At 41.6% G+C, this 17,692-nt stretch overlaps 2 protein-coding genes across 6 annotated transcripts in view; one reads left to right on the forward strand and one right to left on the reverse strand.

The window, feature by feature from the left end:
* Positions 1–1,689: 1,689 nt before the first annotated feature.
* Positions 1,690–17,692, reverse strand: part of ZNF143 (zinc finger protein 143) — a 58,715-nt gene continuing 42,712 nt past the window's right edge. For all 5 annotated transcript variants that reach the window (XM_046014915.1, XM_046014913.1, XM_046014916.1 and 2 more), the window contains 4 exons: positions 14,605–14,753; positions 9,899–10,060; positions 3,479–3,625; positions 1,690–2,682 (listed from right to left, as the gene is read on the reverse strand). In XM_046014915.1, the coding sequence (XP_045870871.1) occupies positions 2,599–2,682; positions 3,479–3,625; positions 9,899–10,060; positions 14,605–14,753 (542 nt within the window). In that variant the 3' untranslated portion in view covers positions 1,690–2,598. The remainder of the gene's footprint in view (positions 2,683–3,478; positions 3,626–9,898; positions 10,061–14,604; positions 14,754–17,692) is intronic.
* On the forward strand, positions 12,560–13,185 carry LOC123948251 (transmembrane protein 14A-like). The gene has a single exon (XM_046014919.1). It carries the CDS (start codon positions 12,575–12,577, stop codon positions 12,956–12,958), a length of 384 nt encoding a protein of 127 aa, XP_045870875.1. The 5' UTR covers positions 12,560–12,574; the 3' UTR covers positions 12,959–13,185.

The following is a 17,692-nucleotide window of genomic DNA, read 5'->3' on the forward strand; positions in this document are numbered from 1 at the left end:
TTACTTCCGTAGACCCAGAGCTGCCATGCATGATGGGCAGCATGGGAGACCCTCCAAAGCTGGTTTGCCCCAGCCGGCCTGGGGGCATAGGGTGGGGTGGGGGTGGGGGCACAGGGCTCCCCTGGCCATCTGGGCAGCTGCTGCGTTTGGAGGGTTGAGGAAGCCAAGCCTTTCTCTCACTCTATTCCCTGAATTCTTATGACTGCAGACGGTAGGCAGTATCCTTTCTTTTTGTTGTGGCCTCCAGTTGTGTCTGCGAGAGTGGGGGTTTTTCTTGGATGAAGTTTTGCCTTGAGGCCTGTCCAACTCACGTTGCTGAATTATGCTCCAAGCAGCTCCATTGGTAAAGAACTCTTGTTTCATCAAGTGTTTTGGGGGAATTTTCAACTTCGGAGGGCTCCTCTCTGCATCCTACACTGGGAAGAAACCACACACCGGCTTTACTAGGACTTTCTGTACATCAGCTGGAGTCTTCCCTTGGGGGAAATGTGCCCCTTCCTTAGGCGCCCGAGGTCCTGTTCCCAGGTAGTCAGCCAGGCAGCCAGGCAGGGGACACACCGGCAGCCTCCCTCTGCCTTCTTCTCTGGTGCCAGTAGGAAGGCATTCTCTTTCAAGCTGAGGGATAATCGGGCCTGCCAGTGCAGTCCAGCTCTGCCCTGTCCAGTCCAGCTAGCAAAGGAGCTAGGGTGAGGGAGAAAGCCTGGGATCTGGGCAAAGGCCGCTGTCAGGGGGGCAGGGAGGCTTGCGAGCCTGGGTTTGGTTCTGGGCAGTACAGCGAGCCTGGATGGGCCCAGCAGAGGAGCTCCTGGTCAGTGGCCATGACCCTGGGACTTTGCAGTTCCTCTTCTTCCTCTGTCTTCCCACGTCAGCCCCTATCTGAGCCTCAGCAGGCCTCAGCTGGCAGTTCTTCTATGTGTGATCCAGTCTAAGACTGAAGACTGGATCGTGTATGACTAAGACCTTTTCTAATGTTAACTACCGGTGAGGAGCTTGGAAGGGAAAGCAACCAGTCCCTGGCCCAACCCCCACTTCAGATGACTGAGTCATGACCCTTTTTAACAAGACTTCAAAGAAACCTCATCAAAGATAACATTTATATTGAAGAAAACATTACAACAGTTTTCCCCTTTTTACTGTAAAGCTTGGAATGAAACACGAGAGCCCCATTTCAGCTCTCTGGCAAACAAAGCACAGTGAACCACAGTGAAGGAGTGGTTATTGCAAGACAAACCTTCCCTCCCTCAGCCCTAAGCTGAATCTCTGACATCAGACCTGGTTTTTCAAGTGCTCAGGTCATTAAGCAATCAGAAAACCCCAGAGCTCATCTTGATCATCTCTGCCACAAATTCTCATCTGAGAAGGCACAGTTGTGGTGCGGGAAGGCTCGTGGGACGAGGGGTCACAAAGTCTGGGTTTTACCCTGTTTTTGCCCTCCTTCTGCACAGCCAGTGGCCCCAGAAGACATTTAGCTTCTTTGGAAACTGTTTACCCTTGTACAAAGGGGAATCCCTTTGTATCTCACAAAATAGCTTTAAGTACATTAAAATGTATGAAAAAATACTTATTCTGTGCTTGATCAACAATATACTCCCGATATATGTGTGTTGGGTTATAATCGATGCCATCGGTGGTGTTTTCTGCAACACTTTCCCCCACCCCCATACCAGTTTAATAAAACAAAGGTAAAGGTAACAATTTAAAAATCGCTGTATTCAAAATTAATAATAAACTTTAGGGTAAATAAGCTTTAAAACAAAAGTACATAAGCAAAAATAAATAATTTACACCGACCCACTAACCTAATTTTCAGAGTAAAGCCATTTTCAATTACAGCACTGTTATCCCGGGCTCCAGCCTGTGGTCAAACTTTGATAGTTCATTATTTTTAAAAAACAGTAACAAAAAATTGAACACTAAGTAAAATCTTTAACAAAACCAAAGCACTGGATTTAACTTTTTAATTTTAAATAAGCAAACTTTGTCATTTCATACATAATCCAATGTAATGGATCCAATTCAATATAATTAGCATTTCAGCTTGAAGAGGTGGTATTTTAACAGGGATGGAAAACTAATGAATAGTCTTCAAACCGTGAGGTACAAATAAAAACATACAAGTATACAGTAGAACAAAAACTGCAGACACGCTATTAACTTGGGGAAATATCGAAGGCTTGACATCCTTTATTATCCATGATGGCTTTTGGAATTGATTGTTTGAAGTATAGAACCTTTGACGTTTCAGATACAGCCTTTATTTTTTTATTTTTTCACAGTAAGTTAAAAACCCATCATAAGATGCCACTGATCTTGCACGTAGACTCTAGGAGTTTGCAAAGTGATAAAAGAGTAAAGTGAAAATTTACCGTATTGCCCTAATTTCATACATCCTTGTACACAATGAATCAGTTTGGGAATCTATTCCAAGAGTTATATACACAAAAGCGTCAAGAATAAAATGTTCTCCACTCTTGCATAAAAATGTGTACAGTATGTCAGGAATGGAAAAACTCTAATTTTCCTGGGCCCGGGCTCTCGGATGTCTGCTGCCTGAAGATGAAAGGCTCCTCCCGATGTAGTGCTCCACTGTTTCAAGGACTAATCATCCAACCCTGGCGTTTCTCCTTGTTGGATCCTAGATGCTATTCTGATGGCTTCTTCCAGAGATGGCTGTTCTCCAAGCTGGAACAGGAACACACAGAAGTAAAATTTCTTTCTGTAATTCTGACAGCTGGACTTAAGACACTACTGCTGATCCAATCATTAAAGCATTAAAAAAAAAAAATCCTTGCAGGAGAATGACGTAGCTTCTTTCTGTAGGATTTTGATAAACCTTCACTCGTACAACAGAAAAAAGATGCTCATCTTTTCCAATGGGGGCACTGAGAATACCCTGAGCCTTTGGCTTCCGTGCCCATAAACTAAATTAAAACCAATGGTCAGCATTTTCCTGAATGTGTTCTCTTTTCCAAGTAAATACATGAGAAACAACTCTTCCCCAGGAAAGGTAATCTGTGCCTAACATTCTAGACTCTCCGCTTCAATCCAGTGACTTCCCCAGGAACAGTTTTTTCTGTCTTCTGATTTTCCCCCAATGTAAAATACAGCTGTGCGGGGACTCTCAGGGGATTAACTTAGGGTCTCTGTTTACACGAGGTTCATTTGCAAGGAGGAGCTCTTAAGTGCTTTATAGAATCCGCCTAATGAGACTTATTTGGAAAGTAAAGATGGCTGGGTGGGGGCAGGCTGGGATGTTTACCAGAAGCTTTTCTTTTCTCTTGCTATAAATCCCTCTAAAACACACAGAGATACTAGAGAACAAAGTGCCGGTCTCTTCGAGTGCACCGCAAACAGCAGTTCTCTTCAAGGAGCTAAGTGCCGTACATTATTCTGTGTCCTGCCTCCTGTGAAGGTTATGAATAAAGGGCAGTGTACGAGGCCGAGAGCTATAAAGGAGTCCGGCTGTCACCATACTCACCTGAACTGCAATCTGGGTGCCGTTGGATGTGGCCACTAAGGTCAGAGGCCTGGTTTCTGTGGTGACTAAGTGATGGCTGTGCTGTTGGTGCCCCATTTCTGATGAGGCAGTATGGAACGCTGCCAAATCCTGAGCCACAATTGCAACCTTTATCAAAAAGGACACAGAAGGAAAGCTATGATTAAGTACATTAAACTCCACTTAATGCAAGGGACTGTCTTTGGATCTGAAAGGAAAAACTCCCTTCTGACCACAGACTTACATATTGTCTATTCTAGACTCTTTTTAAAAAAAAAAAAAGATTTGTTTATTTTATATAGAAACAGCAGAGCAGGGGGAGGGGCAAGGGGAGAGGGAATGAGAGAATCTCCAGTAGACTCCCTCCCCGCTGAGCATGCTGCCCCACACAGGGCTCAGTCCCATGACCCCGAGATCATGACCTGAGCTGAAATCAAGAGCTGGATGCTCAACTGACTGAGCCACAGGTGCCCCTGGACTCTTTTTTTTTAACTTGAAGAAGCTGAGGCTAGAAAGGGCTTATCTAAGCTTAGTGAACCAATGACATAACAGGTTAGAGGAGAGTGGACAAGGGGATCTGCTACACCAGGCTCTGTTAACCAAGGGAGACGGGACTAGGCCTAAGGGGCTGTTTGCAAAGTTACACATTATAGAATTTGTATATTTATTATTTATATTATTATTCTATAATTCATATCTCAAAGATCTATTTATTCCTGAGTTGGGATACTATTTTCTACTGTTTACGTGTTGCATTTAAAATTAGATTTCCATTTAAGTAGGAAAACCGAAAGGGCTAGGGATTGATTGGAAGGGGTCACAAAGGAACTTTCTGGGGTGACGGAAATGTTCTTTATCTTGTTTGGGATGGTGGTTATATGGGTGTACATGTTTAACAACTCACTGAATTGTAACTTTAAGATATATATGTTTCAGGGCACCTGGGTGGCTCAGTGGGTTAAAGCCTCTGCTTTCAGCTCAGGTCATGGTCCCAGGGTCCAGGGATCGAGCTCGGGCTCTCTCTACTCAGCGGGGAGCCTGCTCCCAAACCCCCCCCCACCCTGCCTCTCTGCCTACTTGTGACCTCTGTCAAGTAAATAAAGAAAATCTTAAAAAAAAAAAATCTGTATGTTTCATTGTATGTAAATTTTACCTCAATTAAGAAAAAACAGATTCTAGGCTGATATGAAAAACCTCGTTAGTGGTCAGACAAATGACAATAAAAACAGAATTCAACTTTTGCTTGTGAATTATGCAAATATAAAAAAAAATTCTCAATACTAGCAAGAAGAGTACAGAAGAACCAGGAAGCTTTTAGACCCATGACATAACTGTTAAAACTTTTTGGAAAACATTTTGGCAGTATATAACAAACAGCTTACATTACTTTATACCATTAATTTAATAATTCCATGTCTAGCATTTATTCCTATGAATATAACCAAAGTCTTATACAACAATTTATGTATATGGCATGAGTTAATAAGGTCTATTTGATGGATTACTTTACAAATGATAAAAATCCTTTTAAAAGACCATTTAATTGGTATGAGAAAGTACTCAGAATACAGTGTTAGATGGATGACAAGCACAAAATTATAATCCTAACTCTGTACACACACACACACATACACACAAAGTAAGTAGTCCTAAATGTTGAGGCTAGTCATTTTAACATCAAAAGAGTATAGTAGATTTTTTAAAAAATATGTTATTTTTAAGTAATCTCTAAACCCACTGTGGGGCTCGAACTCATAACCTTGAGATCAAGAGTCATATGCTCCACTGACTGAACCTGCCAGCACCCCGATTACAGCAGATTTTTAGTTTGAGTCTCTATTTTTAATTATTTTGGATATATTGCTACAAGTGGAAATACAGGATCACATGTAATTCTATGTTCATTAAGTAGACTCTACGCCCAATAGGGAGCTTGAACTCATGACCCAAGATCAAGAGTCATGCACTCTACCAACTGAGCCAGCCAGGCACCCCATTATGTTCAACTTTCTTTTTTAAAATTTTATTTATTTTATTTATTTTTTAGATTTTATTTATTTGACAGACAGAGATCACAAGTAGGCAGAGAAGCAGGCGGTGGGGGCGGGGAAGCAGGCTCCCCGCTGAGCAGAGAGCCCAATGCGGGGCTCAATCCCAGGACTCCGGGACCTTGACCCAAGCCGAAGGAAGAGGCCCCAACCCACTGAGCCACCCAGGCGCCCCTATTTATTTATTTTAGAGAGAGAGAAAGTGTGAACAGGGCAGAGGGAGAGAGAGAATTCCAAGCAGATTCCATGCTCAGCACAGAGCCTGACTTGGGGCTTGATCTCACAACCCTGAGATCACGACCTGAGCTGAAACCAAGAGTTGGACACTTAACCTACTGAGCCATTCAGGCATCCGGAACTGCTATACTGTTTTCCATAGTACTTTACATTTTCACATTCCCATGAATGCACCAGAGTTCCAATTTTTGAGTTGGATCCTCAGCAACACTTGTTACTGACTTTTGAATAATAGCCCAACCTAATGGGAGCAAAGTGGTACGTCAGTGTGGTTTTGATTTGTATTTCCCTGATGACTAATGATGTTGAACATCTTTTCATGAGTTAATTGGCCATCTCTAAATCTTGATGGAGAAATGTCTGTTCAAGTCATTTGTTCCGGCTTAAATTGGGTGGGCTTAGTTTTTTGAGTTTTTTGTTGTTGAGTTATAAAAAGTCTTTATTCTAAATATTCATCCCTTATCACATATGTAATTTGCAAATACCTTCCTCTCATTATGTAGATTGTCTTTTCGCTCTCCTGGTCCTGGCCTCTGATGCACAAAGTCTTTAATTTTTTATTTTATTTTATATATATATATATTTTTTTTTTCAAAATTTTCTTTAAATTCTAATTAGTGAGTAAAGTTTTTCATTTTGAACAAGTTTGATCATCTTTCATTGCCTCGGCTTTTGGTATCATATGTAAGAAATAATTCCCTAATCCAGGTCATGAAGATTCTCATCTATATTTTCTTCTAAGCATTATATAGTTTTAGCTCTTAAATTTAGGTCTTTAATATATTTTGAGTTAATTTTTATATATGCTATAAGGTAAGGGTCGAACTTCATTCCTTCTCATGTGGGTATAATTTTCCCAGCACCATTTGTTTAAATGACCATCCTTTCCCACTGAATGGTCAAATTTTAATTGTTGAAATTTAACTGACTATATGTGTGAGAGGGTTTGTTTCCTGACTTTCTATTCTATTACACTAGGAATATTTATTACTTTCGTAATCTCAAACTAAAACAGATGGAGAGCATGGACTCTTCTCTCTATACCTGCTAACTAGGCTTCCACAGGCATCTACAAAACTGAGTCGAAGAATGGATGACAAACACAAAATTATAATCCTAACTCTATACACACACACAATAAAAAAAAAGGAAAGCCAGTGAAGGACCATTTGCTTTCTTCTCATGCATGTGAAGAACTAGGCAATTTAAGCGTTCCAGATAATTCACAGGTGGTGTCTGGACACCCCAAGTGGATAGCTGACGTTTGCCCAATGGCCTACAGTTGCAGCAGCAGAGCAGTGGGGGCATCTGGTCCTCCAACGAAACCCCCACTCCTGTTGTAATATTCCTGGTTGCTGGAAGCCGCCTGGCTTCATTCCAGGCCTCAAAGCTGCCTCTCTTGAAAATGTTCCTACTCCCCAGGCTACAGATAAACTACAAAAGAATGTTTGCTTTGGGGTCACTACACTTCCAGACCTGCAACTCTAACTGGCATAAGGTATATGGACCCACGCTGTACCCGTGTTGCCATCCAGGGATCCTACACTCACGGAAATGACCGGGACCACTCTGTAAGACAGCCTGATAGCTAGTGGTTGGGTTTTGCTTTTGTTTCTGTGTTTGCAGAGACTATAATTGACAAACAATAAAAATGCACAAATCTTTAGGTGTTCTCTTGAGTTCTGGCAGTTAGATACATTTGTAGAACCACTACCTACAACAAAAGAGACAACAGTTCCTTCATATTCCAACCCATCAGTTTCCTTCCCCCAGGCAAGCAGAATTTTCTGATTTCCATCACCATGGATTTGTTTTGTCTGTTCTTGGATTCCATGTAAGTGAAATCATATGATATGTATTCTAGTGGAACTGCTGGGTGGTGGGGTGTAAGAAAGCACCAAACAGTTCTTCAAAGCGGTTACATCATTTTACACTCCCACTAGCATGTACGAATGTTCTAGTTGCTTCGCATCCTTACCATTTTCTTAGTCTTTTCACAGTTTTAGTAATCTTCCTGTGTCTGAAATGGTGGTATCTCATTGCGATTTTAATTTGCACTTCTTTGATAACTACAGATTTGAACACTTTTTTGTTACTGGCCATTTTTTTTTTTTTAAGATTTTTATTTATTTATTTGACAGACAGAGATCACAAGTAGGCAGAGAGGCAGGCAGAGAGACAGGGGGAATCAGGCTCCCTGCTGAGGGGCTCGATCCCAGGACCCCAGGATCACGACCTGAGCTGAAGGCAGAGGCTTTAATCCACTGAGCCACCAGGGTGCCCCGGTTACTGGCCACTCTTATATCTTTTTTTGTGAGAGGTCTGTTCAAATGAACAGTCAAATGATTTGCTCATTTTAAAAAAAAATTATACGGGTGCCTGGGTGGCTTAGATGGTTAAGCATCTGCCTTGGGCTCAGGTCATGATCCCAGGGTTCTGGGGTCGAGCATGGAGGCAGGCTCTCTGCTCTGCATCTCCCTCTCCCTCTCCCTCTGCCTGCTGTTCCCCTGCTGATACTCTGTCAGATAAATAAAATCTTTAAATAAAATAAAATATTGTATTTATTTTGTTCACTTTTAATGGGCTATTCGTCTTTTTATTGTTGATTTGTAGAAGTTTGTTATATATTCTCAGTATAAATCCAGTGTCGGATATATAGTGTGACTATATTTTTCCCAATCTCATTCTTAATGAGGTCTTTTGGTGAGCAGAATTAATTCTGATGAAGTCCAATTTATCTTTTTTTTATTGGTAGTACATTTTTTATCCTAAGAAATCTTTATCCTAGGGTTACAAAAATATTCACTTTTCTTCCAGAAGCTTTATGACTCTGAGTTTTGTATTTCAAGGTGTAAAGACCTTCAACTTTGTTCTTTTTTCTAGGTTGTTTTATTTATCAAAGCTCCTTTCATTTTCATGTAAATTTTAAAATGAGATTATTTAATATCTTCAAAAGAGCCTGCTGGAATTTTGATTGTGAGGCTATGGAATTTATAAATGAATTTATGAAGAATGAGAGCTACTAATTTTGACAGACTCTTTCACTGAACATGGTAAGGCAGCTGCAGCAAATCTCAACACTGCTTTCAGCATAGCGTAAGAACAACTGTAAAATGTACTAACAGCCTGTACTTTGAGGGAAATGAAAAATTAAAACTACAAAGAGATACGTCAGATTGGCAAAAATGCAAAAATATGATTCCACTGTGTTGACTCTACAGAAGGGAAAGAGGCGGTCTCAAATGCTGCTGGTGGTCATGTGGCTGGGCACAGTCATATGGAAGGGAAGCTTGGCACTACTTATCACAATTATAAATGCATTCTAGGATTTGTCTAGCAGACTTACACACGTGCCAAATCACACGAGCATGAGGTGATATGTTGTTTGAAACAGCATAAGTCTTTATGGTGGTCATATAATGAAACATGGTACAGTTTTTAAAAATGAGGAAGTGGTCTGTATAATGAAATAGAAATATTACCTAGATGTATAATTGAGTTAAACAGAAAAACAAACAAGGTGAAGAACAGTATAGTTTACTACCATAAGAAAGAAAGGGAGGGGAGAAGATGACCGTATTTGTTTGTATACACTTCATGAATTGCTGGAAGGCTACACAAGAAGCTAGTAAGAGTGGATTATCTTGGGAGGGGGGTGGGCACCAAGAACTAGGTTGATGGAGGCAGGGCTAGGAGGAAGACTTTCCACTGCATACCTGTGTATACTTTTTGATTTCTGAACTATGTGACTATATTACATATTCGAAATATTAAATAAAGTAAATTTTGTAAATGAACTTTTCCTAACTATCTGATGATGATCACTGGAGGGGTTACGATTAACAAACACCTTAATATACACCCGGGCTTTGTATTAACTACTTTATATGCATTTTCTCATTCAGTCTTTATCTCAGCCTTCTGGTGTGGATGCAACAATCACTCCTCTTTTATACAGGAAGAAAAACTGAGACTCAGAGCTTGTGGCTAACGAGCTGTAAAGCTGGGCTTCAATCCAAGTCTGTGTGCTTCACAACACCATATCGCACTGCATATCTACATAACAGTTATGATATTGACACGTGTACTGACTCATATCCAAAGAAAATAGCATTACCTGCTGTCCTTCTGTGCCTTCAGCTGTAACCATAGCAACAGAGTGTGTTCCTGCTGAGGAGATGACTGCGTCGTGAGCCGGGACTGTAATGGGCGTGCCATCCTGCGTTACCATTGTGATGGTATTGCCAATGGCTTGCATGTCAGCTTGAGAAATGTTGACCTGCAATATAATGCATTTTACAAATCAGTCTCTCTTTTTTCTTTTTTTCCAGTTTTTAAAATAAGCTCTACACCCAATGTAGGGCTTGAACTCATGACCCTGAGATCAAGAGTTGCATGTTGTACTGACTAAGCCAGTCAGGTGCTCCAAATATTGGGCAACACTTATTGAGCACTAGGCCTGATCCTTCTATAAATCTACTCTGAGGGAGCAAATAATAATAAACTCTTTTAGAAAAAGACAATCAGAAAAACTATTTCTTTTCTTTTTTAAAGGTTTTATTTTTAAGTAATCTCTACACTCAATGTGAGGCTTGAACTCACAACCCTGAGATCAAGAGTCACATGTTCTACCGACTGAGCCAGCCAGGTGCCTCAAAACTCACTATTTCCGAAGTACATTTCTTCTCCATCTCTACTGCCCATTTAGACCTTTATTTTCCTCTCGTCTGACCTCCTGCAATAATACAACTTCTTCCTAGGGATCCAGTCTAACCTTACCTAAACCATCCTCTACCTTGACACCTTTTTAAGAAAACAAATTTCGGGGCACCTGGGTGTCTCAGTAATTAAGTGTTTGCTCTCGGCTCAGGTTGTGATCCCAGGATCCCGGGATGGAGCCCAGCATCTGGCTCCCTGCTAAGTGGAAAGCCGCTTCTCTCTCCCACTCCCCCTCCTTGTTTCCTCTCTCACTGTGTCTCTTTCTCTGTCAAAGAAATAAATAAAATCTTAAAAAAAAAAAAGAAGAAGAAAACAAATTTCATTACGCTCCCTCCTTACACCCCCAGTGACCCCCCATCACTAGAGTTCAGACTTCTTTTTTAATGATTTTTATTTTTATTTATTTGACAGACAGAGATCACAAGTAGGCAGAGAGGCAGGCAGAGAGAGAGGGGGAAGCAGGCTCCCCGCTGAGCAGAGAGCCTGAAGTGGGGCTCAATCCCAGGACCCTGGGATCATGACCCGAGCTGAAGGCAAAGGCTTTAACCCACTGAGCCACCCAGGCGCCCCAGAATTTAGACTTCTTACATGGCATTTGTGACCTTTCGCAATCTGGCCTTTAACAGCTTCTCCAGACTCATCTTCTACTACTTTGAAACCAGCATCTGGCATTCCCAGCCACAACTAACCGTCTGCAGTTCCTGAGTGTCATATTCTGTTATATCTTTGTGACTTTTCCCATCCCTTCATTCTGCCTGCCAAACTATGAAAATTCTTCAAGATCCAACTAAATGGCCACTCTCGGGATACCTGGGTGGCTCTGTTGGTTAAGTGCCTGACTTCAGTTCAAATTGTGATCTCAGAACCCTGGGATGAACCCCACTCTGGGCTTCCTGTTCATCAGGGAGTCTGCTTCTCCCTTTTCCTCTGCCCCTTCCCCCCCACTCATGCTTGCTCGCTTTGTAATAAATAAATAAATCTTAAAAAAACAAAACAAAACAAATGGCCATTCTCCATAAGGGCTTCCAACATTCCTCCAGGAAGAATTATTTACTCCTGGGGCGCCTGAGTGGCTCAGTCATTAAGTGTCTGCCTTTGGCTCAGGTCATGATTCCGGGGTCCTGGGATCGAGCCCCGCATCAGGCTCCCTGCTCAGCACCCACCCACCCTCTCTCGCTGTGTTTCTCTGTGTCAAATAAATAAATAAAATCTTTAAAAAGAATTATTTACTTCTTCCTCCAGGATGATGCTGCACTTTACACATCCTTCAATCATATGACCATCATTATAAGCAGTTATTGTTCATTTAGGAATAGCTCTCTCCTACTAGACTATGATACCCACACCTACTCTCTGTACTCCCCACATTAAGTCTATCAAAATATCTGGCACTGGGTAGAATTTAGTAACTGTTTACTATTTAATTGACTAAAGGAATGGAAGAAAAATCTAATCTCTGAAGGAAATGGGAAGGCTACATCTGGAGAAAATACTACCTCATGACAAGGAAAATAGCTGTTCTGGAACACATGAAGGGAGATGAGACTCATTTTATCTGGTCAGAGAGGAGCCAGGAGTGGTTGACGACAGTAGGTTCCAGTCTGACAAACAACAAAATTATCCAACAATGGAACAGGGGGCCTCTTATGAAAGAAATTGCCTTATCTGTTTGGGGGCTGCTGTAGCAGGAAATTCTCCTGTATCAGGAGGGAGGGAGGTTACCTAGCACAACTTCAAGAGGGTTTCTGTCTATTTGATCTACTTCAAGAAAGTCTTGGGTTTGATGCTAAATTAAAACAGCAATAGTAAATATATTTACTCTTTCATGGCAACGAGCGGACAAAGACTATGGTAAGGAAGTAGTGCTATGAGGGGGGAGGGAATGAATGGGATGGTAAAAACACCTTGAACTTGCCAATCCTGAACATGTTCTATCTCCTAATTAATATCAGCATAGTAACAGTTACCAACACGAGGGCAGATTCATCATGGGGTAGGGAGTTAAGCTCTGAGAAAGACAAGGAAAGAGAGAGTTCTCCATGGAAGACAGTTATAGGTGGATAAAGAGTGCCATATGCCGGAGGTATCGCGCAGAATCAGGAGGCGCTGGCCGCGGGCACCGCTTCCGGACACCAGCAGTAGAATTGCAACCTTGCCAATGGACCTGATCGGTTTCAGTTATGCGGCCCTTGTGACGTTTGGAAGCATCTTGGGATATAAGCGGAGAGGTGGTGTTCCATCTTTGATCGCTGGTCTTTTTGTTGGATTTTTGGCTGGCTATGGAGCCTACCGTGTCTCCAATGACAAGCGAAATGTCAGACTGTCACTGTTTACAGCTTTCTTCCTGGCCACCATAATGGGTGTGAGGTATAAGAGATCTAAGAAAATCATGCCAGCTGGGCTGGTTGCAGGTTTAAGCCTCATGATGATTCTGAGACTTATCTTACTGCTGCTCTGAGAATCCAGAGGAACTGAAAACTAAATTCATATGATTCTACTGTAACGGGCAGAGCATACACTTTGGATTTAAAAGATAAACTTCAAGGTGGAATATTACATGTCTTATTTTACGTTACAAGCAACAGAAACACTCCAAAATGAACACCAGTTTGAGGGATTTTTTTTTAAACCGAAAACTCGACTGTTTTCTACTTGTCAGATAATGGTCTCGTTAAAGATATTCAATAAATCGTTATACATGCAAAAAAAAAAAAAAAAGAGTGCCATATGCCTATTTCTATCAGGTACTAAGACAACCTTAATTGGAGCTTAAAAGTGAAATCAGTGGGGCGCCTGGGTGGCTCAGTGGGTTAAGCCTCTGCCTTCAGCTTAGGTCATGATCTCAGTGTCCTGGGATTGAGCCCCGCTTCAGGCTCTCTGCTCAGCGGGGAGCCTGCCTGTCCCTCTTTCTCTGCCTGCCTCTCTGCTTACTTGTGATCTCTCTGTGAAATAAATAAATAAAATCTTAAAAAATAATGAAATCAAGTCTGGATTATTTTAGGCTAGTGGCATCTAGAAACCAATTGTTTGGAGAGTAACAATTACATTGCTTTACCCAGGGAAATCAAGATACTTGGTCCATTAATTCTGGGAGGTAAGTTAAGTGAACTCCCATTAACTCCAGGTAGGGAGAGAATCACATGCTGGAAATTTTATAGTTTTGCCCATTGCTAACTTCCCAGGATTTTTTTTTTTTTTTAAAGATTTTATTTATTTATTTGACAGAGAGAGATCACAAGAAGACAGAGAGGCAGGCAGAGAGAGCCTGATGCGGGACTCGATTCCAGGACCCTGAGATCATGACCTGAGCCGAAGGCAGCGGCTTAACCCACTGAGCCACCCAGGCACCCTAGATTTTTTTTTTTTTTAAGATTTATTTATTTATTTGACAGAGAGAGATCACGAGTAAGCAGAGAGGCAGGCAGAGAGAGGAGGAAGCAGGCTCCCCGCTGAGCAGAGAGTCTGATGTGGGGCTCGATCCCAGGACCCTGAGATCACGACCTGAGCTGAAGGCAGAGGCTTAACCCACTGAGCCACCCAGGTGCCCCCTGGATTTTTTTTTTTTTTTAAGATTTTATTTTTAAGTCATTCCTACACTGAATGTGGTACTTGAACTCACAACCCCAAGATTAAGAGTTACATGCCCCACTGACTGAGCCAGTCGGGCATCCCCTCCCAGGATCTTTTAATGCTGCTTCCCTATCCTCATCTCAGTTAAGGCTCTGCTGGTTTCTCAATCTTACCTCCTGGATTTAATCAGCTACTAAATAATCCTAGCCCTTCTCTGACTTATATTTCTCATGAACCCTTACTTTTCAAGCCCTCAATTTCACTGTGGTTCTGACCTTAATCACGTTACCTTTGAACTATACCAGTAACTATACCAGTATCACTCCAACAGTACCAGCGCTGGAGTCACAGGCATCCTTCCTCTCCTAATACTCCTGTACGGAGCCTCTCTCAGCGGCCTACTGGAACACCTTTAGCTCTCATACCGCTAGGAGCTGATATTCAAGGCTTTCCTCAGTTGGGGCTGAACCTGCCTTCCATGTTCATATTCAAAGAAATATTATTTAACTCATTTGGCTTTTGGTGGATACTCACATGCTGAGTCCCATCCTGGGATATAAGTGTAACTTGTTGACTCAACCCGGACTGCGTCACCGTGGCTACTTGTGTAGACACAACATCATCCCCTTCCACGCCTGTAACATATGTGATCTGGGACCCTTTAAGAACATCTTCACTTTGACCTATTTAAAACAAACGAATCATTTGTTTGACCAACTAACCAAGCTGTTTAGAAAACAGAGGATATATTTTCTTTTTTTTTTAAAATCACTTTGAATATTTCTTATTTATCTTTTCCTAAATTTTTGTTTTAATTCCTGTTCATTAACACACAGTGTGATATTGGCTTCAGATGTACAATACAGTGATTCATCACTTCCATACATCACCTGGTGCTCATCACAATACTCCTTAACCCCCGTCCCCTATTTCACTCAACTCCTCCCTGCCTACCTTTCATCTGGTAACCATCAGTTTGCTTGGCATAGTTAAGAGTCTATTTCTTGTTTTGTCTTTTTTTTCCCTTGCTCATTTGTTTTGTTTCTTAAATTCCACAAGAGTGAAATCACATGGTATTTCTCTTTTTCTGACTTACTCCACTTAGCATAATACTCTTTACCTCCATCCATGTCATTGCAAATGGAAAGATTTCATTCCTTTTTATAGCTGAATAACATTCCATTGTGTGAGTGTATGTGTGTGTGTACATCTTTAGCCACTCATCAATTGATGGACACTTGGGCTGCTTCCATACCTTGGCTATTGTAAATAAGGCTGCTATAAATACAGGGTGAATAAGAGCACAAGTGGGAGGGGTAGAGGGAGAGAGAGGGTAAGAATCTCAAGCAGACTCCGCACTGAGCTGGACTCTGACTCAGAGCTCGATCTCACAAGCCTGAGATCATAACCTGAGCTGAAACCAAAAGTCAGATACCCAACCAACGGAGCCGCCCAGGTGCCCCTTGTGTTTTTGTATTCTTCAGGCAAATATCCAGTAATTCGATGACTGGATCATAGGGTAATTCTATTTTTAACTTTTTTGACGAACCTCCATACTGTTTTCCACAGTGTCTGTAGCAGTTTGCATTCCCACCAGCAGTGTAGAAGGGTTCTTTTCTCACCAACACCTGTGTGATTTTAGTCATTCTGACAGGTGTGAGATGATGTTGCAGTGTAGTTCCGATTTGCATTTCAAAAACAGACAATATTTTAAACATGACAGAAATACTTGTATAAAGTATATATGTATTATATTCCAATTCATAAAAATGGCTTCCAGCACCTCTTTCCAATTCTTCCACCTCCACTTTTGTAGAGCCAAACTGAATCAAAGCAGACCAAACCGAACCTTTCCAAATCAAATTTAAATGTTCTAGTTTTGAGGGCGTCTGGATGGCTCAGTTGGGTAAGCATCAGACTTCGCTGAAGTCCTGATCAGTCCTGGGATGGAACCCCACATCAGGCTCCCTGCTCAGCGGGAGCTTGCTCCTCCCTCTCCTTTTGTCCCTCCCCCTGCTCAGGATCTCTCTTTCTCCCTCTCTCAAATAAGTAAATAGTCTTTAAAAAAAAAAAGTCCTAATTTTGGGAGACCCCTTTTATTCTTACTTGGAGTCATTCTGTGATACCATGCATGTGTGCCAAGGCATGGGGGGGTACAGGACAGGAAGACTGCCTGGCAAACAACCCTTCCAACAGGGCAAGTATGCATGAAGTTCTTGCAGTCACTTAAGAAGCTGTTAAAAATGATAAGGCAATCTTCATAAACATTAACCACAAAACCAGAATGTGGTGTCAACAGAAACTACTATAATACTAAATTACTTACTCTTTAACACAAGTGACTGATTGCAAGTCATCAGTACACAATGACCACATTGTGTAAAGACAAGGTAATGACATATTATCTGGGGTAAAGTTAATCATTTAATGAGGGACAGAACAGGAACCCCCATCCACTTCTTTATTTCATAAAGAACCAGCAAGTAAACAGCAATTTCAACAGTGCATTACTGCTATACTTGGCAACCAGGAAGCCCGCTGATCCTTCTCTTCTATGGCCTTCTACCTCCCACGAAGCCAGAAAAAGGGCAAATATGGGATATTTTTTCCCTTCAAGGAAGGACTTATGCTGATTTAAGAGTACTTCTCCACGGTAGTGGCTCACGCTTGCACACATATGGCTCTGATCCCAGGCGTGTAATCTCCGCGGCAGTAGTTACTTCACGCCTGTCTTTTCTGTGTCACAGCCATTCAGATACTATTATCTGAATGGGCTACAAAACCTCAAGAATCATATGAGAGGAAAGGAATGCAAACTCATCGGTATTCTTGGAAAAACAATCTTTGTTGATTATTTTTTTAACAAAATGTGCGCTGGTCTTTCACAGACTATTTCCAGAATACAAGAAATTCAGACCATCTGCAAGATCAACTTTGAAGGAAGAGACTGAAGAAGCTTAAAAAAAGAATTTTCAGGGTGCCTGGCTGGCTCAGTGGGTTGAGCGTTTGCCTTTGGCTCAGGTCATGATCTCAGGGTCCTGGGATCAAGCCCCACATCTGGCTCCTTTCCTAGTGGGAGGCCTGCTTGTCCCTCTCCCTCTCCCCATTCCCCTTGCTTGTGCTCTCTCTCTCTGACAAATAAATAAAATCTTAAAAAAAAAAAGAATTTTAAAACCTGAGCTTGTCATCATTAAAGCCTGTTTTAAAAAACAAACAAACAAAGCCTGCTTTCTAACTGCAAGGATCCAGCAACTGGGGGCTAATGGACCGAGCGTACTCACAGTGCTTTGCCAAAAACACAGCACCCAGGACTGAAGGAGCTGTTACTTTGACCACATGACAGGCATCTGAAAAGACAAACTAGAACTACAGGGAACCACTGCAGCAGGGAGTGAATGACGTGCTCTTCCCCTTATTCTCCAACCAACTTTTTTCAACTAAAAGTTTTTCAATGCTTCACTCTAAGAACAGGAAAATGTCATTTTTTTTTTTTCATTTTCAAATCTACCTTGTTTAGGAGGTATGCGGTGAAACAGCAGAACAACCTAGGTTTTGTTTTGTTTTTTTAAGAAAACCTTTACTTACTCTACTTCCTCACCTATGAAATTACAGAATGTAATCC

This window comes from Meles meles, chromosome 8, assembly GCF_922984935.1.
Source record: "Meles meles chromosome 8, mMelMel3.1 paternal haplotype, whole genome shotgun sequence".
In the NCBI taxonomy this organism is placed as follows: Eukaryota; Metazoa; Chordata; class Mammalia; order Carnivora; family Mustelidae; genus Meles; species Meles meles.